The 23,449-nt window shown below is 48.6% G+C and overlaps 1 protein-coding gene across 6 annotated transcripts in view; it reads right to left on the bottom strand.

The window, feature by feature from the left end:
• The window catches only part of POU2F3 (POU class 2 homeobox 3), an 85,477-nt gene that overhangs the window by 7,084 nt on the left and 54,944 nt on the right, over positions 1–23,449 (bottom strand). For 5 of the 6 annotated variants that reach the window (XM_010356986.2, XM_030917202.1, XM_010356989.2 and 2 more), the window contains 7 exons: positions 16,873–16,998; positions 15,528–15,630; positions 12,569–12,651; positions 9,280–9,462; positions 8,714–8,855; positions 6,866–7,002; positions 4,152–4,313 (listed from right to left, as the gene is read on the bottom strand). In XM_010356986.2, the coding sequence (XP_010355288.1) occupies positions 4,152–4,313; positions 6,866–7,002; positions 8,714–8,855; positions 9,280–9,462; positions 12,569–12,651; positions 15,528–15,630; positions 16,873–16,998 (936 nt within the window). The remainder of the gene's footprint in view (positions 1–4,151; positions 4,314–6,865; positions 7,003–8,713; positions 8,856–9,279; positions 9,463–12,568; positions 12,652–15,527; positions 15,631–16,872; positions 16,999–23,449) is intronic. The other variant, XM_030917204.1, reaches the window with a different exon arrangement.

The following is a 23,449-nucleotide window of genomic DNA, read 5'->3' as shown; positions in this document are numbered from 1 at the left end:
ACCATTGCACCTCCTCATTCACACCCGCACTGCCTGGTGTCCGACATAACCCAGCCCCTGCCTACCATTGCACCTCCTCATTCACACCCGCACTGCCTGGTGTCCGACATAATCCAGCCCCTGCCTACCATTGCACCTCCTCATTCACACCCGCACTGCCTGGTGTCCGACATAACCCAGCCCCTGCCTACCATTGCAGCCTCCTCATTCACACCCGCACTGCCTGGTGTCCGACATAACCCAGCCCCTGCCTACCATTGCAGCCTCCTCATTCACACCCGCACTGCCTGGTGTCCGACATAACCCAGCCCCTGCCTACCATTGCACCTCCTCATTCACACCCGCACTGCCTGGTGTCCGACATAACCCAGCCCCTGCCTACCATTGCACCTCCTCATTCACACCCGCACTGCCTGGTGTCCGACATAACCCAGCCCCTGCCTACCATTGCACCTCCTCATTCACACCCGCACTGCCTGGTGTCCGACATAACCCAGCCCCTGCCTACCATTGCACCTCCTCATTCACACCCGCACTGCCTGGTGTCCGACATAACCCAGCCCCTGCCTACCATTGCACCTCCTCATTCACACCCTCACTGCCTGGTGTCCGACATAACCCAGCCCCTGCCTACCATTGCACCTCCTCATTCACACCCGCACTGCCTGGTGTCCGACATAATCCAGCCCCTGCCTACCATTGCAGCCTCCTCATTCACACCCACACTGCCTGGTGTCCAGCCCATTCTGGCCTTCTATGCTTCTTTCCGCCTGCCCCACCCCACCACCCACCTGAGAACCTTTGTACATGCTATTTCCTCTACCTAGAATATTCTTCCCTGCCCTCACTCCTCCCTGCCTCCCCAGCTCAGACACTTTCCCTGTTAATATCAATGGTGACATTCATTCTTCTGGTGTCAGTTTAAACATCATTCCTCAGAGAAGCTCCTGACACTCTGGACTAGGTTAGGCACCTCATATACCTGTACCTCTTCTCTTAAGCCTTCATCACAAATAGCATTTGTTTAGTATCTGTTTTCCTGCTACACTGTGAGCAGGGATCACATGTGCTATTCACCACTGGAGCCCCAGTACCAAACATATAGTAGGTGCTCAGTGAATGTTTAAGGAAGAAATAATGAGTGAATATCATGTTGCCTCCAACTTAGCATGTTCAATGATCCCTTACAGAGTTTAGGGTACTTCAGCATCCATGGCCCATTATGATCCCACATCAGCCCCTCTAATTTTAATCCTGAACCCTTTGCTCTAGCCAGACTGAAATGCTTGCGATTTCCCAAATGCATCATGTGGTTTTATAATTCCATGCCTTCAGGCTGGGCGCGGTGGCTCACACCTGTAATCCTAGCACTTTGGGAAGCCAAGGCGGGCAGATCACTGAGGTCAGGAGTTTGAGACCAGCCTGGCCAACACGGTGAAACCCCGTCTCTACTAAACATACAAAATTAGGCAGGCTTGGTGGTGGGTGCATGTAATCCCAGCTACTCTGGAGGCTGAGGCAGGAGAATTACTTGAACCCAGGAGGTGGAGGTTGCAGTGAGCCTAGATCGCACCATTGCACTCCAGCCTGGGCAAAAAGAGCAAAACTCTGTCTCAGAAAAATAAAAATAATAAAAATAAATAAAAAATAAAAAAATTCCATGCCTTCTCATAGGCTGTTCCTTCTGCCTTGTACACTACTCTTGCTAATTACTAATCTGCTCTCCAAACAAATTAGATATTCACCCTCCCGGGCCGTATTCTGATTTGGGCGTCTTTCCTCTTGGTTCCCAGGGCACTCCTATGGGGCTCATTCCTGCCCAACACTCCTCATATCTACTTGGTTGTAGTTTCTTGCCTTTTCTGGTCCCTCCTTTTCAGTTTCTTCCCTGATCCTCTTCCTTTGCCCATCTCGCAAAAGCTGGTGACATGGCCTTTGCTCTTTGTTTCCTCTACATAAACTCCATAGGCGAGTTCCTCCTCACCCAGGATTTCAACCACCACCTGCACACTTGTGACTCCCTAGTCCATGTCTCCATCCCAGCCTTCCAGTCTCACTTCCAGACCCATAATCTCAAGTGCCCAAGGACATTCCCACATGGGTGTCCTGCAGCCTCGCTGTACATCATGATGACATAAGAACTCAAATCATCACTTCTTGCCACTCTCAAGCCATCTCCTCCTGGTTTGCCTGTTCCGTAAATGGCAATACCATCTACCCAGTCAGCCCAGCCTGAACACCAAGAGTCATTGCAGAGGATTCCCTTTTCTTCTCCCTGCCCCCATCCAGCTTTCCATTCATTAACCAAGACCTTCTAATGATTTCTTGAATCCCTCCCACCCTCCTCTTTCCTACCTCCTGGGGTTGCTTTGCCCTCAGTCTTTCTCTACTGGCTACCTGCAGCGCCATGCTAACTGGCCTCCCTGAAACCCATCTTGGGCCTCTCAAGCCATCCTTTATCCTGCAGTCAGAGTGATCATTCAAAAAAGAGAAATGATCATGCCAATATCCTGTGAAAATCCTTCAGTGATTCCCCCAAACCTTCCGTTCCTAAGCATTGTGGACAATCCCTGCACAGTCTGGCCCTTCTGATCTGTCCAGCCTCATCTTTCAACACTTTTCCTCATGGAACCACTTGCAGTTCTGTGAGCTTGCCACACTGTCCCTGCCCCTGGGAGAGCTCCACCTACATTTATTTGCCTCTCATTCCTCTTCGTCCTTTAGACTCAGCTCAGGTATTAATTATCTCCTTGGGGAAGCCTGTCCTAACCACCAGCTCCCAAGGCTGGTTAGCTGCTGCTCCTAAGTTCTCCTGAAGAAATGATCATGCTGTTTTCCATTTGTTTATTTACCTGCTCCTCTGCTACGCAGTGAGGTCCTCTGGGACAGGGAAGAAACAATATTTATCTTTGTATCCCCAGCACTTGGCACAATATATAGAAAGTAGTCGGTAGCTGGTTGGTGAAAGAATCAACAATGGTGTAGTTTTGGGGAAACAGCTGTGTCCCACCCTGACAAGGCTGCATTTCACCCATCTTACAGTGCTGAAAGACTGAAGGGCAACATCGTTCTCCCCAACTCCCTTAACCTTCAACCATCATCATCCCCAGAGAAGAAGCTTCCCACCCACCCTCCAGGTACCATTTCTCCCTGCATGGAGAAGGTATTTCCTGCCCCCTAAACTTCGTAGTCTGCCTAGAACTTCAAGTTGTTCCCAGCGCTGGCTTCTCCTTTGAACTCCAGAGTCACAGATATAACTCCTTCATACTTACTCTCGGATGCCTTGTAGGTATGTCCAACTTAATATGACCAGCCCCAAATTCTTAGCTTTTTTCCTTGAACTTGCTCTTCCGGCAGTTTTCATCATCTCAAAAAAATGGCAGTGCTTTCCAACGCGCTGCTCAGGCCAAAACCCTTTTAATCATCTTTGCTTCCTTTCTTGTATTCCATATCTGAGCACATCATGCGGCTCCACCATCAAAGTCTAGCCAGAATGCAACCACTTCTCCTCACCTCCATGGCTACCACCCTAGGCCAAGCTTCCATCACACAGCCTGACCACTGTCATTCTCCTAGCTGGTCTCCTGCTTCCACACAGATGATTCCCCACATAGCAGCCCGTGTCAGCCAGCTCAGCCTTCTCTGGCTAGAGCTCTCCAATGGCTTCTTATTTTACCCAAACTGAAAGCCAGGGGCCTTTCAATGGCCTCCAAGATCTTGGGCGCTCTGCTTCTTGTTTCTTCTCTGACTTCCTCTCCTACTTTTGGTCCCCTTTCTCGTTCTGTCCCCAGCCACACTGGTTGCCTTGCTGTTTCTTAAGCATACTGGATCTTTTCACTTGCTAGGCCCTCTGCCTAGAACATTCTTTCCCCCAGATATCCACATATTTAATTCCCTGACAACTCTAGGTCTCTGTTCACACACCCTTATCATGGAGATCCTCTCTGACCTCCCTACTGAAAGAGCATCTCCCCACTATCCCCTTCTATTCCCTCGCCCTTCTTTAGTGTTCTTTATACTATAGTCTATACAGCATCTCTTTGCTTATTTATTAACTGGATGCTCCCCCTCTTCCCTGCAGCCACCACTTTCCCCTCCAAGCATCATGTGCCTCCAGTTCTTGGCAGACAGCGTGGTTCCTGGCCACTCACCAGCCGGGAATTGTAGACAGGTGGTTTGATGGGTGTGGCCACAGGGCAGTTGATTCGCTTCTCCTTTTGGCGTCGGTTGCAGAACCAGACTCTCACCACCTCCTTCTCCATGGACAACTGCTCTGCAATCATGGAGATCTCCTCCGAGCTGGGTTTTGGGTTCTATAGGGACCGAAAGGACAGAGTATGGTCAAGAAAAGGGAATCAGGGGTGGGGAACAGAGGTCCCAAAGAAACAGGATATAACTATACATGGATCAAAAGCTTTAGAGTCAGACCTAGGATGAAATACTGGCTTTTTCACTTACTATATGTCCTTAGGAAACTTTCTTCACCTCTCTGAGCCTGTCTTATCATCTATGAAATGAGAATAATCGTGCCCACCACGTAAGATTATTGTGGGAATTAAATGAGAAAATGTGTGTAAACTGCCAAGCACAGGGCCTGACACAAAGTAGGGTCTCCATAGATGTAGGCTCTCTTTCCTTTGTTCATGAGTTCGGAGGAGAGGAGTCCATGCATGAGTTACGTGGGGCAGGCAGAGTCCCCAGAGCTGCTGCTCCCTTCTGTGTTCTTCCTTATAAACTGATAATCTGATGTCCTTCTCCCTGTCATTTCTTTTTTTTGTTTTTTTTTGAGATGGAGTCTTGCTTTGTTGCCCAGGCTGGAGTGCAGTGGCATGATCTCCGCTCACTGCAACCTCCGCCTCCCAGGTTCAAGCAATTCTCTCTGCTTCAGCCTCCCGAGTAGCTGGGATTACAGTCATGCGCCACCACGCCCAGCTAATTTTTGTATTTTAAGTAGAGATGGGGTTTCACCATGTTGGGCAGGCTGGTCTTGAATGCCTGACCTCAGGTGATCCACCTGCCTTGGCCTCCCAAAGTGCTGGGATTCCAGGCATGAGTCACCGCCGCCTGGCCTGCCTTGTCACTTTCTTCCTGTCCTCCTGCCTCAAAGCAGGAAATGAGAAAGCTAAAACATGTGGACCCATCAGGACTGTGGCACAGCAATACATGCTACACGGGTGCCACTGCCTCGTTCTGATCCCTCGCACCTGGTCTTTAGCCCCAGCCACTTTCCCCCACTCCTACGCCCTCCCTTAACCTTGCCACTCTAGGAAGTCTAAAAAGAAGGAAAAGCCAGTTCTTGTCATTCGGCTAGCTGGATGTGGGCAACAAATCTTTGAGCCACATATGCAAGGAATCTGCCGGAGGGGCAGCAGTCCTGGAGGCCTGGGGCCTTTGGAGATGTGTGGTACCCATGGGGCTGGGATCTAAGGGAGCCTGGCTAGGTGCTGGTTAGGCCACATCTGTTTCTCAGCTCGCACAGGTCTCACAGCTTCCACTGGCTCAAAAATATGCTTTTGCTACAAGTTCCAAAAAATGTAGGTGTATTACATGATTACAAGTATCTAAATATACACAGAAAAGAAGGAGTAGAAGGAAATGAGGTCAGATGGCATTTGGTGATGAGTATTCTTTTTCTTTCTACTTCCTTGTACTTTCCAAATTGCTTACAATAAGCATTTATTATATTTATAATTTGAAAAACATAAAATGTACTGCATAGAAAATAGAGAACTTATATACAATCCCCTGACTTTACTCCTTTACCTCAGCTGGATACAGAGATACACTGTGTTCTGGGACCCCCGACTTTACTCCTTTACCTCAGCTGGATACAGAGATACACTGTGTTCTGGGACCCCCGACTTTACTCCTTTACCTCAGCTGGATACAGAGATATACTGTGTTCTGGGACCCCCGACTTTACTCCTTTACCTCAGCTGGATACAGAGATACACTGTGTTCTGGGACCCCCGACTTTACTCCTTTACCTCAGCTGGATACAGAGATACACTGTGTTCTGGGACCCCCGACTTTACTCCTTTACCTCAGCTGGATACAGAGATACACTGTGTTCTGGGACCCCCGACTTTACTCCTTTACCTCAGCTGGATACAGAGATACACTGTGTTCTGGGACCCCCGACTTTACTCCTTTACCTCAGCTGGATACAGAGATACACTGTGTTCTGGGACCCCCGACTTTACTCCTTTACCTCAGCTGGATACAGAGATACACTGTGTTCTGGGACCCCCGACTTTACTCCTTTACCTCAGCTGGATACAGAGATACACTGTGTTCTGGGACCCCCGACTTTACTCCTTTACCTCAGCTGGATACAGAGATACACTGTGTTCTGGGACCCCCGACTTTACTCCTTTACCTCAGCTGGATACAGAGATACACTGTGTTCTGGGACCCCCGACTTTACTCCTTTACCTCAGCTGGATACAGAGATACACTGTGTTCTGGGACCCCCGACTTTACTCCTTTACCTCAGCTGGATACAGAGATACACTGTGTTCTGGGACCCCCGACTTTACTCCTTTACCTCAGCTGGATACAGAGATACACTGTGTTCTGGGACCCTGTAGTCCGTTCTTTAAATCTCCCAGTGAGAAAAACAAAGAGTCCTAAATAGATGTCAGGGCAAGAAGGGTCAGTGGAGGAGGAGGTTCCTGGAACCTGAGATGGCGAGCAGCTTTGCACTCCAATACCTGGGGGCCTGGAGTGGGATAATGTGTTTTCTGATCGTGTCCCAGGGCAGGTCTGAGGTGCTGAGGGGCTGGTGCCAAGCGGCCTGTGCCGTGTCTGCTCCCCCTACCTGTATGAGGCAGCCCACCCATGCCCACCCGAAGGTGCTGCTCACATCTTGAAACCTCTTCTCCAGAGTCAGGCGGATGTTGGTCTCGATGCTGGTCCGTTTCTTTCTCTTCCTTCCAAATACTTCACTGAGGCTGGGGTAGGAGCTGGGCGTGCTCACTGAGGGGTCTGACGGAGAGGACTCTGCGGGGACACGAAGGAGCAGAGGAAGCTCAGAGAAGGGGATGAGTGGCTGGTGCCTTCATGGATTTGAGGTCCAACAACCCTTCCCGATGGGCTCTGCAGTGGCATTTTCAGGGGCAATCCCCTCCCCCAGCAGAGAGCCCAGAACAGACCAAGAATCCCACTTCTTTTCATTGCTCAGGGCAAAGGCCCTCCGTGGCCCTCCATTGCCCTCCATGGCCTTCTGTGGCCCTCTGTAACCCTCCATGGCCCTCTGAGGCCCCCAAAGCAGTGTCTCCAGTGTTTGGGGTCATGGCTGAGGGATGCCCAGGCATCAGTGGCACATGTGGGTGTAAGTGGACACTGGCAGGACTCCTATGAGTAACGCTCGTGAGGCTGCTGTTTACAGATATGCCTGGATGTGAATACTGAGCGAAATGTGAAATGGGATTTGGAGCCAAAAGCAATGGTACTTCGTGGCAGACTGTTGGTGTTGGAGGCATTTTCGTGCCAGTGCAAATGTTTGAGCTAAGGCTGTAGGGGCCATAGGAGGGATATCCCCGAGGAAGGATTCAGGCATCTGATGAGGACTAGAAATGGTCACAGGGCCCTTCTCCAGAGATTCGAAGACTTTCGGATCATTTCACTCATTTCAGTGCTTCCATAAAGGCTGTCTAAGGGGCAGCCTGTCGGGGGAGCTTCCTGCCCCCTCCCATGCTTGTGTGTAGAGGCCCTTCTGTGGGAGTAACAGCCCTGGCTGGCTGCCCCCCCTTTCCTCCCTCTCCAGTGTAACCACCAATCCACGTGAATTACTGAATAGAGCCCAGCCCTGGAGACTGGCTCACTCCCTCTCTCTGCCTAGGCTGGCGGTTCTCAACCGGGGGGAACTCTGCATCACCACCACTCCCCCTGGGACATTTGGCAATGTCTGGAGAGATTCTTGGCTGTTTCAACCAGGGGTGGATGCTACTGGCAACTAATGGGTAGGGACCAGGGATGCTCAAAACATCCTGCAATGCATAGGCCAGTCCCTGGCAACAAGAATGACCTGGCCCAGGATGTCCATAGTGCCAAGGTTGAGAAGCCCCATCTTATGCTAGTCCCTGCTGCCATACTCTTCCGCTCATTATTCCAAACGTGTGGTCCCTTGGCTTATACTCTTGATCTCCTGGGATGCCTGCCGGCCACCACCCCTCACTGAGTCCTCCCACAAACCCCACTCCTGCTGTCAGGCTTTCCTGACCAAGCTGGGTTGCAGTAAGTCCCTGTCTGCTGAAAACCTACTCAAGAACTAGCCAGGGAAAGACCCTGTGTCATGCCTGTGGTCTCCACCTCCCAGTGAGACCCTAGAGGCTCCATTGCTCTGTTTCCCTGACCCAGATTTATTCCAGACAGCAATCTGTGTAAGTGTGTCTGCTCTGCAGACCCAGATTTTGTCGCTGGCAAGTTGTTCTAAGGTCTACGCTGGGTGGGATGGGGTAGGAATTGAATGGGGGCAAATCCTGATGGACACAGACCTAAATCCACATCCTTCTGAGGGCTTCTCAGTAGTCGAGCTGACACTTTCATCTACACTTGCCTGTGCCCTGTGTCTTGTTTCTCCATTGGCTCCAGTCTCAGGAGAAGAAAGGGGTGTTAGGTATCAACTCTCAAAAGCCCCAACATGACAAGTCACTGGCCCTTCCCTGCAGAGCCCTCTAGGGCCCCTGGCATCCATGTTTGTGAGGCCTACCTGCATCATTCAGCCACTTCTCCAGCAGGGGCTTGAGCTTGCACATGTTCTTGAAGCTCAGGTTGAGGGCCTCAAATCGCGAGATGGTGGTCTGGCTGAAGTCGTTGCCATACAGCTTTCCCATCGCCAGCCCCACATCTCCCTAAGCGTGGGGACCGAGGGGGAGGAACATGAGAGGCAGCCTCCTCCTCTTGTTTGCCCACATCCTGCATGGTCCTAGCATCGATCCCACAGCCAGCCTGAACCTTCGAGTGCTCACGCATGCTCGGCTGCTTTCCAAGTCTCCTCCCTCTAAGGTGAAGAATGGCTTTCTTTCTCTCCTTAGACTCTGAGTGGACCATGCCCATGTGCTCAGGAAAGCCAGCCCCTTTTCCACCTCTCATTCTCCTCCACCAGCAACATCCTCAATTTCCCTACCAATGGCAACTGTACCCTATTCTCAGAGAACTCAGGGACACAATGAGCTGGCCCCAAACACATCGAGCCTCTGGTCGCTCTTGAAACCTGCACTTGGGAAGCCCAGTCTCCAGCCGCTTGGCTCAATTTCTTCTATCCTAAAACCAAACCTGTGTGAAGCCCAGCTTAATGCGCCTCTGCTTGAAGGTCTTGGCAAACTTCTCCAGTTCCTCGAGGTCACTGGGCTCATCGGCCCCTCCAGAGCTGGGTAGATGCTTGGGCACCGGGAGATGCTGGGATGCTTCCAGGTGGGGTTCTAAAGAGGATCCTGGCAGCCCAGGGCGCCCAACTGCCTGATAGGAAACACGCCAAGCAGATCCACCACAAAGATCAATAAATAACAATTTGTGATTTTTTTTTTTTTTTTTTTTTACTAATAGGCCCCCTTAGAGGATTACAGATCCCAGGATACACCCTGGGTACATTTGAGTCCTATTTTTTTCCAATGACATGGAAGTAGAAATTGAAGTTTCTATGAATGTATAGCAAATAACTGGAATATCTGGGTAGAAACATCAGGAGTGCAGGATAGGGAGGTGGCCTGAGTTTAGCCTGTGACTCACTGTTTGAGTCTTAGCAGGTTACTTCCTCCTTTCAGTTTTCTACCATAAAAGGAGCTAGCAGGGTTGTTTACAAAGATTCTCAAAACAAATCACAGAACTGGACCAAGAAAAGGTTGCTTGCTTTTTTTTTTTTTCCATAAAGCGGGTAACTGAGGTGTTGAACAGGCATTAACTGAAGATAACAGGGACTATCCAAGAACTCGTGGCCTTCATAAAACTTTCCTGAAGTGTCAAACTCTTGTGCATCATTTTACTTTCTAAACCACCATTTTCTTTCACGAAAGTGTTTTGTTTTTAATCAAAGGTATTTTAATCAGTACCTTTATAAAATGCACCTTGATCTCATTTGGGATGTTAGGAGATATTCTTTCTTCTTCTTTCTTCTTTCTTCTTTCTTCTTTCTTCTTTCTTCTTTCTTTCTTCTTTCTTCTTTCTTCTTCTTCTTCTTCTTCTTCTTCTTCTTCTTCTTCTTCTTCTTCTTCTTCTTCTTCCTCCTCCTCCTCCTCCTCCTCCTTCTCCTCTTCCTCCTCCTTCTTCTTCTTCTCCTTTTTTTTTTTTTTTTTTTTTTTAGACAGGATCTCACTCTGTCACCCAGGCTACAGTGTAGTGGCACAATCGCTGTTCACTGCAGCCTCAACCTCCTGGGCTCAAGCCATTCTCCTGCCTTAGCCTCCTGAACAGCTGGGACTACAGGCGTGTGCCACCACGCCTGGCTAACTTTTGTTTTTGCAGAGACAGGGCTTCACTATGTTGCCCAAGCTGGTCATGAACTCCTGGGCTCAAGTGATCCACCTGCCTTGGCCTTCCAAAGTGCTGGGACTACAAGCATGAGCCACTGTGCCCAGCCAGATATTCTTTCTTGAGCTTATTTTCATAGGAAAATGTACTCTTAAACCTAGAACCATGTTGTGCCTATTTGGGGTCAGGAATCCAATCTTTTTTTTTTTTTTTTTTTTTGTTGTTGTTGTTGTTGTTGTTGAGACGGAGTCTCGCTCTGTCGCCCAGGCTGGAGTGCAGTGGCCAGATCTCAGCTCACTGCAAGCTCCGCCTCCCGGGTTTACGCCATTCTCCTGCCTCAGCCTCCCGAGTAGCTGGGACTACAGGCGCCCGCCACCTCGCCCAGCTAGTTTTTTGTATTTTTTAGTAGAGACGGGGTTTCACCGTGTTAGCCAGGATGGTCTCGATCTCCTGACCTCGTGATCCGCCCGTCTCGGCCTCCCAAAGTGCTGGGATTACAGGCTTGAGCCACCGCGCCCGGCCAGGAATGAATCCAATCTTAAAGACATCTATCATTCCACAAGGATAGAGTGAAATCTGGGCCTAGGGGTCCAGGCACCATGTCCAGCTCAGAGGGCTAAATTCACCTCTTCTTTCCCTTTTGATTTACTTTGTGTATACTAGGGTTAACATTACTTCTTCTCCTCTGGGATATTTGGGTTTACCATTCAGATAGGCATCCTTATCATGAAGAAGGCAAAAGGACCAGAGAGAAGTTTAGGAGTCTTTCCCCCAATGAAGGGTCTTTTAGTCTAAAGCCATCATGAATTTGGTTCTTATTTTGCAGGGAAGGGGTGTGTGAGGAGAGTGTGGTATAGACCAGACCCTCAGGACAAAGCCCCAGTCCTCTTTAAACCTTCCTTTTATTTGTTCTTTCATTTGACAAAGACTTACGGGGCTCTCTGCTAGACCTTCTCCCTCCTCCTTTCATCTCCAATCCACTGGCAACCTGCACTGATTCAACTTCCCAAAACATCTCCTCAATCATTCCCTCTTCTTATTGCCACAACTCTTAAGCCAATCCTTTATGACCCCTCCCCTGGATGATCTTCATAATCTTCTGTGTGGTCTCTCTGCTACCAGTCTCTCCGTGCCAAAATATGATAAGATATGAGAGTTGATCTTGAATATTCTAAGATCTCTTCCAGCTGTAAACCCATGCCAGGAGGAGGTGGAAGAGCTGCTTGTGGTGCTAGTGTCCACATTGCAACCACTAGATGGCGAGCTTCCCCTCCAGGTACTTTTGGTGGCCTCAGCCCTCTCTGAAGGCAGGGCTCTTGGTGAGCCACCGGGCTCTTAGCACAGAGATCTCTGCAGTCATTCCCAACCATTCTGCCCAACCATCTGTGCAGAGCCATCTCATACAGCTGTGCAGTTTATTAACTGTGCAGGGGCACCCAGATCAGGAGAAGAATGGCAGCTAAGATACAGCTCATGCTGCTGTCGCCAATCTGTGCACCCTGGCATGAGACTGCAGCTGGCCAGAAGGAGAGATGCCTTTTTCCTAGTTGGAAAAGAGGTGCTGTGTGGAACCATGGCAGCTCTGCAAACAACCCCTCTCCCAGACCTCAGCCCACTGGCCTATATACGTGCCCACTGCAGGAGGCAATCTGGAACAGTGACCCAGAGGTGAAAGGCACGGACTTTGTGGTCTGGGACATCAGGTCTGTGGTATTTTAGTGTCCCCCTTGGCCCCTGAGAGCACCTAGGTAGAGTTTGTGGCCATCTTGGTGTGCCTGAGAAGTTAGCTGAGCCTGGCTCTCAGAGGAGCAATGCTGGGGCCTGTGCAGGGCTGGAGTTCAGTGCCTGGAGCATGAAGGAGGCTGGCCTGGGAGCTGGAATCTCTGGGTTCTAACTGTGGCCCCACCAGTAATACTTGGTAAATTGTCCCCTCCTTGCTGTAGCTTGGATTTCCCCTATGCCAATGGACAGTTCCCTGCTGTCCCCTCTCCCCAGAGGGATTAGTATCCTGTTAAAGGGGTAGGGGGGAAACTAGTGAGTTAAACTCAGTGAGAGCTGACACATTCCTAGAGGAAACAGGAAGAATGGGGTTGTTTACCTGGGATGCCAGTCCCGGCCCAGTCTGTGGGAGGAGGAGACTGCTTTGTTGCTGTGGAAAGGGGAGGAGATTTGGCTGCAGACCTGAGTGAAAGGGGAGGGACAAAGGAACAGACAAATAAAATCCAGGCTATTTGAAAGACATGTGCTACAACTTTGGCACCATGATCACTGTCCCGACCCCCTGCCACCTGATCAGGTTTCTCCCACCTCAAGTCCCATGGAGAGGCCCTTCTAGCACTGCCAGGCATTGCCACATATAGGTGGAGGCAAATCAGATACAGGGATAAACAGACATGTAAACAGCAGTCCCCAAACCAGTCCTTCCACCTGCCCGCCTGTCTGGAGAGGTGCAGAGGCTAAGGAGGGTCAAGAGGATCTACTCTGGGATCTGATTACCAGAGCGGAAGAAACCCAGGAAGGGAAGGGATGCAGGGTGGCTTCTGAGAAGTCAAGCTGGGGCTGAGGATTTGGGCTTTCCCTGCAGGAGAAGTAGCTGGGATGGCTACAGAGGCCCAACCAAATCTGTGAGGATGCCAGACCAAGCAGATACGACCATGCAGCTCTAAAGGGCGGTGGGCCTTAGCCAGAGGCATGTGGCTAACCAGGACGTTTTATACTTGGGAGGAAGGGCTGAGAAATGAGGGAAAGTCCAGGGCTGAGCCTCTGGAAACTCCCTTGGGCAGTATACATTATACCTGCTTCTCCATCCTCCCCAGGAAAATTGTACATGAAGGGCTCTGCCTGGTTGGCGGCTCACTCTCCCAGCAGGAGTGGGGCCATCCAACCGCCAAAGCAGACAATGGGGTTGGTTACCCCAACTGCTTGTCACTCAACAGCACCTTGGGGTGTCTGTGTTCCCTCGGCTGTTCTGGGTCACAATGTACAGCATCTGCTGATGTTGACCTTTATGCTTTTCAGTCTAAAAAGCCAGGGCTTCATTGTTCATTATCAAAATACACGGGCAAGAAATCTCTTATAAGGAATCCTGAACTGGGGGTTGAGAGGCTTGGGTAGTAATGGCAATTCTGACATGGCAGTTGAAATGGATACAGCCTTTTCACATGCATTATTTCAAGTGACTCTCAATAATCTCATGAGGCAGGGCCTTGCTATTATCCCATTTTTACAGAAGAGGAAATGGAAGCTCAGAGAGGTTAGGTCACTTTCCCAAAAACACACAGTTAGTAAGTGACTTTTTGAAAAACCAGTCAATTTTTCTGACTCCAAATTTGGAAGTGTCTTTCCACCACTGCATCATACACTGACTTAGTTGGTTATATGCCTGGGTCATTTTCATGTCACTCTCCAGTCTTCTGAAAACAAATTAAACTGTTACCTTCCCTTTTCCATTCAAGGAGTATGATTATGATGTTTATTGTTTAACCAAAATAAACACTTAAAAATTCAAATAGGGGCCGGGCACGATGGCTCAAGCCTGTAATCCCAGCACTTTGGGAGGCCGAGACGGGCGGATCACGAGGTCAGGAGATCGAGACCATCCTGGCTAACATGGTGAAACCCCATCTCTACTAAAAAAATACAAAAAACTAGCCAGGCGTGGTGGCAGGCGCCTGTAGTCCCAGCTACTCGGGAGGCTGAGGCAGGAGAATGGTGTAAGCCCAGGAAGCAGAGCTTGCCGTGAGCGAGATCTGGTCACTGCACTCCAGCCTGGGCGACAGAGTGAGACTCTGTCTCAAAAAAAAAAAAAAAAAAAAAAAAATTCAAACAGGGTCTCATTCATCACCATAGTATTCTGAGGTGCCTTGGAAACTAAGCATAGTGACTCATTTGTGCACGAGCTAAGGGCGGAAGGCAGAGTTGCATTTTGTTTGGATTCTGGATTTCCAAAGCCTCTACCTGGGATTTGCCACAGGAGAGAGTTTATGCTTCCTCAATCACTTTTTTTTTTTTTTTTTTTTTTTCGGAGACAGGGTCTCTCTCTGTCGCCCAGGCTGGAGGGCAGTGGTGCAATCTTGGCTCACTGCAACCTCTGCCTCCCAGGTTCAGGTGATTCTCTTGCCTCAGCCTCCCGAGTAGCTGGGATTACAGGCTTGCACCACCACACCTGGCTAATTTTTGTATTTTTAGAGGAGACAGTTTTACCATGTTGGCCAGGCTGGTCTCGAACTTCTGGCCTCAAGTGATCTGCCCACCCCCTTCCTCCCAACATGCTGAGATTACAGGCATGAGCCACCGTGCCCAGCCAACCCTCCATCACTTTTGACCCTAGCTGGTGGAGATGGGAGTGGGACAGGCAGCACAGTGTGATGGCCAACAGTATGGGTCTCAGCTAAACGGTTCTGGAACTTCCCAGTTGGTCACCAGAGGCATACTAGGACTACCTACTGCACAAGGTTATTTTGAGGAATGTCAGAAAAATTACTCAGCAGAGCTCCTGGCACATCATGCTCAAGAAATGTTAGCTATTTATTAATAGTTCAATCTATTTGCTCTTGGCCAGGGAGAAGTTCTCTGGTTGTAATTTCCCTGCCAAAGAAAACCTGAACACCCTTTCTACAACCTGTGGGTGGCACTGCTGCTCTCTCCAAATAGAATCACAGCCAGGCTTCCAGGCAGCAAGTCTGAATCTGTGTCCAGGAGAGATTTCCAAGGAATGGGTACTTGTCTGTACTGCATTTCCCAGGGCGCTTCCCCTCCCTTGTACAGCACAGCTCTCCTCCACGCCTGCACCTTCCGTCTCCACTCACGAGGAAATTGAGGAGGTGGGCCAGACCACCCAAGAGGAGGCCGGGAAGGGAAAGCAGAGAAGGAGACTAAGCCTGCAGGAGCATTGCCAGGGTCCCTTCCTCAGACTCTGGGGTGGATAAGTAGGTCTTGATAGCAGATGGGTGACTGACTGATGCATGCTCTCCAATTAGGCCCCCTCACCCAGCAAAAAGCAGCAGCAGCAGCACTTGACTGGACTTGGTCTATGTGGAAAACCTCAGGGTTCTTACCTTGTTGCCCAGGCTGGGTCTGAGATAGCAGGAACTGGGATACAGACTGTAAGTGGCCGGGAACCAGCACAAGCTGCTGGAGTGGATGGAGGGAAGCCATGTCCTACACACAAAGAGATACACATACATCACAGAATTTACAAGCTGGGGACATCAGCCCCATCTGCCTGCCACACGTCTGTCCCAGGGGTCTCCAGACTTGGAGACTGTGCAGGCTGACCTTGCTTTATGCCACTGTGTATCCCCAGTGTCTAGCAAATAGTAGGTGCTCCATTAATGCTGGTATTGTTACAGCTTCTGCCCTCAGCCTAGGAGTCCTTACAACATATTGTTACTTAACCCTTGCCTCCTGAGTTAATTTTTATATGTGTCAGACCTGTCTCCCAACTAGACTGTAAAATGCCCTGAAGGCAAAACCTGGGTATGACCCGTCTCTCAAAGTTTATCCTAGAGATAAGATGCAATCCCCAACAGTCCAATTCTTTTTTAATCTCAAGCCACTTGATTATGCTAAAAGCCATGCCTCGGCTGTTTCCTGGGCCTGAGTCTTTCGTGGAGGGTGTCCGGGTGGGAGTTGTGAGGTGAAACAAGCTATTCATTCTTAATAAAACCCATTTAGTTAAACAAAAACTCCAGGGTTTCTCCTACCAGCCCAGGACATGGGACTAATAATTCCGATGCTTGGGGGATCGGGGAGTCCTCTGCAATGGAGACCCCGAGCTCTGTGCCCCATGGGGTTGAGCTTAGGTTTGTGCACAGAGAGAAGACCTGAGAAGCCTTGCTGAATGGAAGGTGAAGGGACGGATCCACATTCTTATGTGTTTCCAGAAAGGAGTGGTTCTTTCTCCCCCAGGTGATTCCTGCTGAGAAGAGGTCTCATCACATGAACGCCCTCCCAGACCTTGGCTGTTACTAGCTCAGACGCCTCTTTCTTCCCCCACCAGCAATCCATTCTAGTTTGGCTCTAACATAAAACCTTAGGGGAGGCAGAGTGGGCCCACTGGGGACAGAAACGTTCTCTAACCACAGCAGCTGTCAACCTAGGATTCCCCTGGATGTGGCTGGCAGACACCAGCAGCACAGCTGGTAGGTCCTTGCCTTTGGCAAGCCTGGCTCCTTTTTGTCCCCGAGAAGTAGAGGCCTACTTCTTCACATCCCTAGCCAGGCTCCACCTGTAAGAGGACTGTTTTAGAACCCCACTCACAGCCTCCAAATCTCTTTCCCACATCGCCTGCAGGGGGTTCTTTAGACTGATATGGGTTCACAGAGTACCAAGCATGGAAGTCGAACATTTCCCAGAGGGATTGAGTTAAACACACTGGCCCACTGTGAATATCAGGGTTACCTGACATGGGCTGGCATTTACCCCAGACATTTGGTTTCCGGACATCATGGCAGGTCCTTGACTCAGGTGGCATGGCCGATGGGAGAGGGTCTGCTGCAGGGAGTCACTGAGATCTTCGGTTTTAATCTGCAAGTGGAAGCAAGAGGAGAGTGTCAGTGCTGGATCCCATCAGGCAGTCAGAGATGGAAACGGCAGGAAGATCCAGGCAGGAAAGGAGTGACCAGCCTAGAGAGGAGAGAGCTAGCCCAGGGCCTACTGGGCTGCAGCTTACTTTTCCTGCCTATGTGTGCCCTTCCAGCCAGGGCAGCTGGGCTCTGTGAGTGGCCCTGAAATGACAAAAACAATGACAGTGTAGTGACTTTCAAAAATAGGGCTCGATGTAGGAATTTGAGACCAGCCTGGGCAGCATAGCAAGACTTCATCTCTAAACTAAAAAAAAAAAAAAAAAAAAAATTAGCCAGGCATGGTGTTACATGCCTATAGTCCCAGCTAGTTGGGAGGCTGAGATGGGAGGATCATTCGAGCCCAGGAGTTTGAGGCTGCAGTGAGCTATGATCATGCCACTGCACTCCAGCCTGGGTGACATAGTGAGACCCTGTCTCTTTAAAAAAAAAAAATGGATTAAATTCTTAGAAATTCTGAGGTGACATTCTTTTTTTTCTTCTTAGGAGGAAGAATGTTAAAATTTATTTAGGACAGGATAGTGAACCTAAACGGTATTCTTAAAACTCTTCACCTCACAGAGTAAAAAACTGGCAACCCTTTAATGATCTCCCCCAAATTCTGTATTTTATTTTCCTCAATGGAATCTCATCTATGAAACCCCAAAGTCTGGGCACCACTGATCTGGAGGAGTCTCCCTTCCCATCTCGTTTGTCTCCACACCTCTCCATCCTCTGTGTCTGCCTCTGCAGCTGGCCCTCTTCACCTGTATGGCTTTGGTGACAGTCTTTGCCTATCTTCCTACAGGTGAAGGCATGTCTCCCTCACAGCCAATGCTGTAGTTACAGCCTGAGGGGCCCGTGGTGGTTTCCAAACTCTCTCCAGTCTCTACCACCCTGCAATGACAGCACTAACCGCCCACGCGTGGGCTTCCCAGGTGTCCCAGGGCAGGGCAGGAAGTGCTGCTTCTGCCCACTCCTCCTCCCATCCCAGGAAAACTACCCTCTTGCAGCTTTTCAGGAAGTCCCCTGGGAGGGTGTCCACGTGACTTTAAATTCATATAATGTGATGGGGGCACAAGCTTTAGACCATACCTTATAAGAGATATTGGGAAGGCACTCCTCTGAGGACATCTGGTTGTTCCCTATCCAGATAGAAACTCTTGGCCATAGAGATGCTGGCTTAAACCATTTCCTTGGTCTACACTGCGAATATCACTGACATCCTGGAATATCTTCTGTTTGTGTTGTTTAACCTAAGTTAAAAGTTCAGACTAACAGCTAAACTTGTGCTTAATCCTTTCGGAAAAAAAATGGTGCTTTGGATCACTAAAGAAATAATTCCTTATAAACAGCTCTATTATAAAGACACACGCACACGTTATGTTCATCGCAACACTGTTCACAATAGCAAAGACATGAAATCAACATAAATGCCCGTCGATGATAGATTGGGTAAAGAAAATGTGGTATATATACACCATGGAATACTATGCAGCCATAAAAAAGAATGAGATAATGTCCTTTGCAGGAACGTGGATGGAGCTAGAGGCCATTATCCTTAGCAAACTAATGCAGGAACAGAAAACCAGATACCACATGTTCTCGCTTATAAGTGTGAGCTAAATGATGAGAACACATGGATACATAGAGGGGAACAACACACACTGGGGCCTATTGTAGGGTAGAAGGTGAGAGGAGGGAGAGGATCAGGAAAAAGAACTAATGAGTACTAAGCTTAATATGTGGGTGATGAAATAATCTGTATAACAAATTCCCATGATACAAGTTTACCTATATATAACAAACCTGGACATATACCCCTGAACTTAAAATAAAAGTTAAATAAAATGAAAAAAGAATTCTCTTTGGTTGGACAATTAGGAAGATCCTACTGACATTAGAGACTGAGTAGGTAGCTAATGTCCTAAATATGGTGCCTTTCACGTGGTGAAAACCCAATGAACATTAATTGAACAAAAGACATAAACAAAACCCATTTCTCTACAGTCTCCAATGAGGTACAGGGAAGAAAATGTTGAACAGGCGCATTGAATGCTGACCTTGTTTCTAGCCCTAACTCTGACTCTAATTTACTACGTAATCTTCAGCCTCTATGGGACTCAGCCTCTATGGGACACAGTTTCCCCATCTCCTGTATGATAGTCCATGATTTTTCTCCCTATCTGTCAACAAATGGAATTACGAATTCCAATTCCCTAGTGTATTTGGTAGACGTGGCCCATCGAGGTTGCTGCTGTGTTCTTAGATAAAGCAGATCTAAATAACACCAAAAAGCCCTGGTTGCACAGAAATTGGTAAGAAGATGGTTTCAGGGACAGTCTTTGGAAATCATTCCTCTCACTTAAGGAGACTATTATGGAACTTTGGAAGCAAAGAGAAGGAAGGGGGAGAGATGGGAAATAGCACTGTAGGTGCAGAGGGTTAGACATTCAGAAAACTCAAAACACATGGCTGCCTGGGCGTTGTCTCTAAGAGCCCCACTTCTTTGCCCCATGCCCCTTCAGCTGTGCCCATCCACACTTGGCACCTCTAAGAAACTCTGGTGTCCTAGTTCTTCTCCCCAAAATTAGAGTTTCCACATCCTTAGATTGCAGGAAAACATGTGTTAGCAAGTTTTTAAAAACTAGAAATAGATGATAAACTACTTATTTCAAAATGACCACCACCACTACAACTTTAAGGTTTACTCTGAGAGGGGATTTTACTTAAGCCAGGCCTTTGTAGTCCCCACCTCTTCCCTGCATAACCTCCTCCTGCCCCCAGGCATCTGCCATCCCAGGGGGTACTGGGGAGGCAGGATGGAGGAAGGGGGACAGAGGGAGAACGTGGAGCACTGGAGGTAAAATCAAGCTGGTGGAACAGCCTCTGGCAGCTTGGCCCAGTTCCATCTCGGAGGCAAGTGGCAGGGCTCCTCTGTAGACTCATTATGCACAAGGGAGAGATAAGGAGAGGCAGCTATGACAGAGCTTGAAAACATGTGCTTTGCCTCCAACCTGGGCGCTATCTGTTAGAATCTGTGCCAGGTCTTCCTGCAACACTTAATTTCAGAAACCAGCGCCATCATAAAAGAAAACACACCCTTTCATCTGCTTCCTGGATCAATTGCCCTTTAAACTCTTTGGGGGGCACTGCCGACCTCCCAGTTGTAAAAATGAAAGGTGTGATAGCAGAAAAGCCCTTTGGGTGTTAGTTTGGGGCTTTCTGACAATCCTCTGCATTATTTTTCTTTTAATTTTTTGATTTTTTTTTTTTTTTTTTTTTTTTTTTTGAGACAGAGTCTCGTTCTGTTGCCCAGGCTGGAGTACAGTGGCATGATCTTGGCTCACTGCAACCTCCTCCTCCCGGGTTCACGCCATTCTCCTGCCTCAGCCTCCCAAGTAGCTGGGACTACAGGCGCCCACCACCACACCCGGCTAAGTTTTTGTATTTTTTGTTGAGGCGGGGTTTCACCATGTTAGCCAGGGTAGTCTCGATCTCCTGACCTCGTGATCTGCCCGCCTCAGCCTCCCGAAGTGCTAGGATTACAGGTGTGAGCCACCACGCCTGGCCGCATTTTTTTTTTCTGATTTGTTTGACCGACCTTTTACTCTTTTATAATTTTTATTTATTTATTTTTATTTATCTTCTTTACAGTTCCTTTGGATATGGAATATTTTATTTTTCCTAATTCATTACGCTCTGGGTGTGAAGAGCTGATAATAACCCCAAAAGAAGACAATCCTAAACAAACCAAGTTGAAAGACAACAAAGGAGACTGCTTTCTTGATGACAAGTTCTCAAATCTCAGCTTTGATCAGTGGTCTCTATTAGCTGAGCTCAACAGGAAGGAGGAAGGGTACACTGACAATTCCCATGGCCTCCAACAGACATCTTTGACATTCTCAGGGATTCAGAAATGAAGAAATTAAGAAATAAAGTCTTCTTGAATTTGCAAAAATCCCTTTTTACAGCTGTTAAGGGGAAAAGGTTGGAACCTCTCCAGGCAACTGGGTGTTGGCTGTGGATCTGGAAGATGAGATAGAGAGACTTCTGTTGGATCCCATTGACTTCTAATGTGAGAACCGGAGGCAAATTGGACGAAAACCCAACCAAACCCACAGCCTGCCTGGAATCAAGAAGATCATCTCCAGGGTCTCTTTGGCAGTTCTTCTCACGCAAGTGGAGGGTTTCTCCAGACTTTACTTGGGACGGATGCATCCCTGGAGACGCGGGCCACCACAGGGTGCTCTGCCCTGCCACAGCCACTGAGCAGCCTGTCCAGCTATTGGACAAGCTTTGTTGTTTAGGATCTTCTCCACCCACTGTGCTGTGAAAGGTATTACACTGAGTCTTAGGCAGTGATCAGGGAGGTAAAAAGGTATTAGGGATGATTATCTTTTCTGATCCCAGTGAACTCTCTGACATCACTTAATTTAGAAAGCAGTAGTCTCATTCTGGAAGGAGAGAGCCCCTTCCAAGGAGGTGGAAGCCCTTTCTACATCCCTCCTTGGCTTTACTTTCATAGCCAGGAGGTGTGAGGAAAAGTGTTCACCCTTCCATCTCACAGAAGCTCAGAGAGCTTCAGAGATGGGTATAAACTCATACAGCAATACCCTGGCAAAACTCTGACAAGAGAGTGGTCTCCTGACCCTCCTCTGGTGCTTTATCTACCAAAAAATATTACACACATCCCAAGGGTAGGAGAGAGAATAGATCATCGGTGATGGAAAAGGTGGCGTTCTGGCCCAGACGTACACTGGGACCTCCTTACTGACCATCTGTTTTGGGTTCATGGGATGGGGCATGGTGGGGCTGGGGTACTCACCTTTAACCCCCTCCCCATCACATGTTCACATGGCCCTCTCTGGGGGAAGACAGCTCAACACTAATGAATATATCACTGGTGATGAAAATGATCAAAGCTGTTGTCCTAGTTGCATAACTCGTTTGTGGAAAGTGTTTCATAAACATTTCACAAGAAGGAGCGTTTCAAAGCGTGAACATCTCCCAACCTGCCTTCAATTACAGGCAAGATTTTTTTTTCTTTCTCCCCTCTTCTACACTTCTCCCTAGCAGTGAGGAAGAGTTTCTGTTTTGGAACTGATATATAAAAGATTGGCAAATGCGTTCCTCATGAAAACATTTTAAAAATATATTCCAAGTGGTGGAATAGGGCAGATGGGTAACTCATCTCAAGTGAACAGGGCTGAAAGTACCCCAAGAGATATCGGCTGCATTTTTACTTGGGGGATTCTCCCATCTCCATGGCTCTTAGCTTTCCTTAGGAGTCCAAGGCTCCTGCCTCCTCAGATGCCTCTGGGAAGTGCTTGGAGAGATGACCTCATCCGGCCCCTGGACTCTAATCAAACCTATGATATAGCAGCCTAGGTGTGCCTTTGCCCATGCAAACTGGGATTATCACCCTGAGAGCATCAAACACACACACAAAGGAGGGATGGAAGAGAGGAGACATATGGCTCCTAGGAGGCTGGAACCACGTGGGGTTGCTACTGCTGAAAAGACGCTTTCCAAAAAGCCATCCTTATTTTTCCTGCTTGTGACTACTCTGGAAATGCAACAATCTTATCAGTCATGTTATTTAATGCTTTGTCTTCAGTTCTTAGGACATAGCATTGCTAGTGCTGACACGTGCATGAAAAACCCTATCATTTTAAACCCATAAAAGTTTTCTTCTCCCTCTGGAATATAAATCCCTGAATTCAGTTCTAAAAATGTTGGGAGGTGGCTGTGCCCTCATGGCAGACCCACCCTCACTAATGCTTCATGGTACTCAGGACTTGAATCATTTTAACCAAAGCACTGCTGCAGAGCCCTCCTGAGGCACCTGCAGCATCCTCCCCAGTGGGCAGCTGCTTTCGTGAACCTGATACCCTCTGAGTCAGCATCTGTTGGTTCTTTTGGTGGCCTACCTGGTAGAAAAGAGGACAGAGCTACCCTCTCTGGTTCTTTGACTAGGGAAAAGTATGACACCGAACTTTTGATTTGCCCCCACAGAAGGCTGTTCTGCCCCTAAATAAGTGAAATAGCAGAAGGAGAAGGTGTGGGAGGGGGAAGAAATGCTAAGCATCAAACTCTGAGAACCGTTTCCAAGCCCAGTGGCTGTTCTTGGGAAGCATCTAGTATATAAATGCAGTTCAGCATCACACTGGGGTTTTTCTTGTTTGTTTTTAACATATTCCTGCGCTGCTTATCAGGGAAGGGCTTTGCTATCCCCAATGGGGATGATAAAAAAGAAATCCAGCAAATAAGCACAAGGCTCAGAATCAATCGGGATCCTGACTTTGGGACCCATTCTTGCCTCCAACTAGTTGCATGACCTAATATTACGTTACTTCACTCATCTCTGTAGTCCTAGATTATTCCTTGAAAATGAAGAGAAATAGACCAGATGA

This window comes from Rhinopithecus roxellana, chromosome 15, assembly GCF_007565055.1.
Source record: "Rhinopithecus roxellana isolate Shanxi Qingling chromosome 15, ASM756505v1, whole genome shotgun sequence".
NCBI lineage: Eukaryota > Metazoa > Chordata > Mammalia > Primates > Cercopithecidae > Rhinopithecus > Rhinopithecus roxellana.
This window is presented reverse-complemented; position numbering and strand designations above follow the sequence as displayed.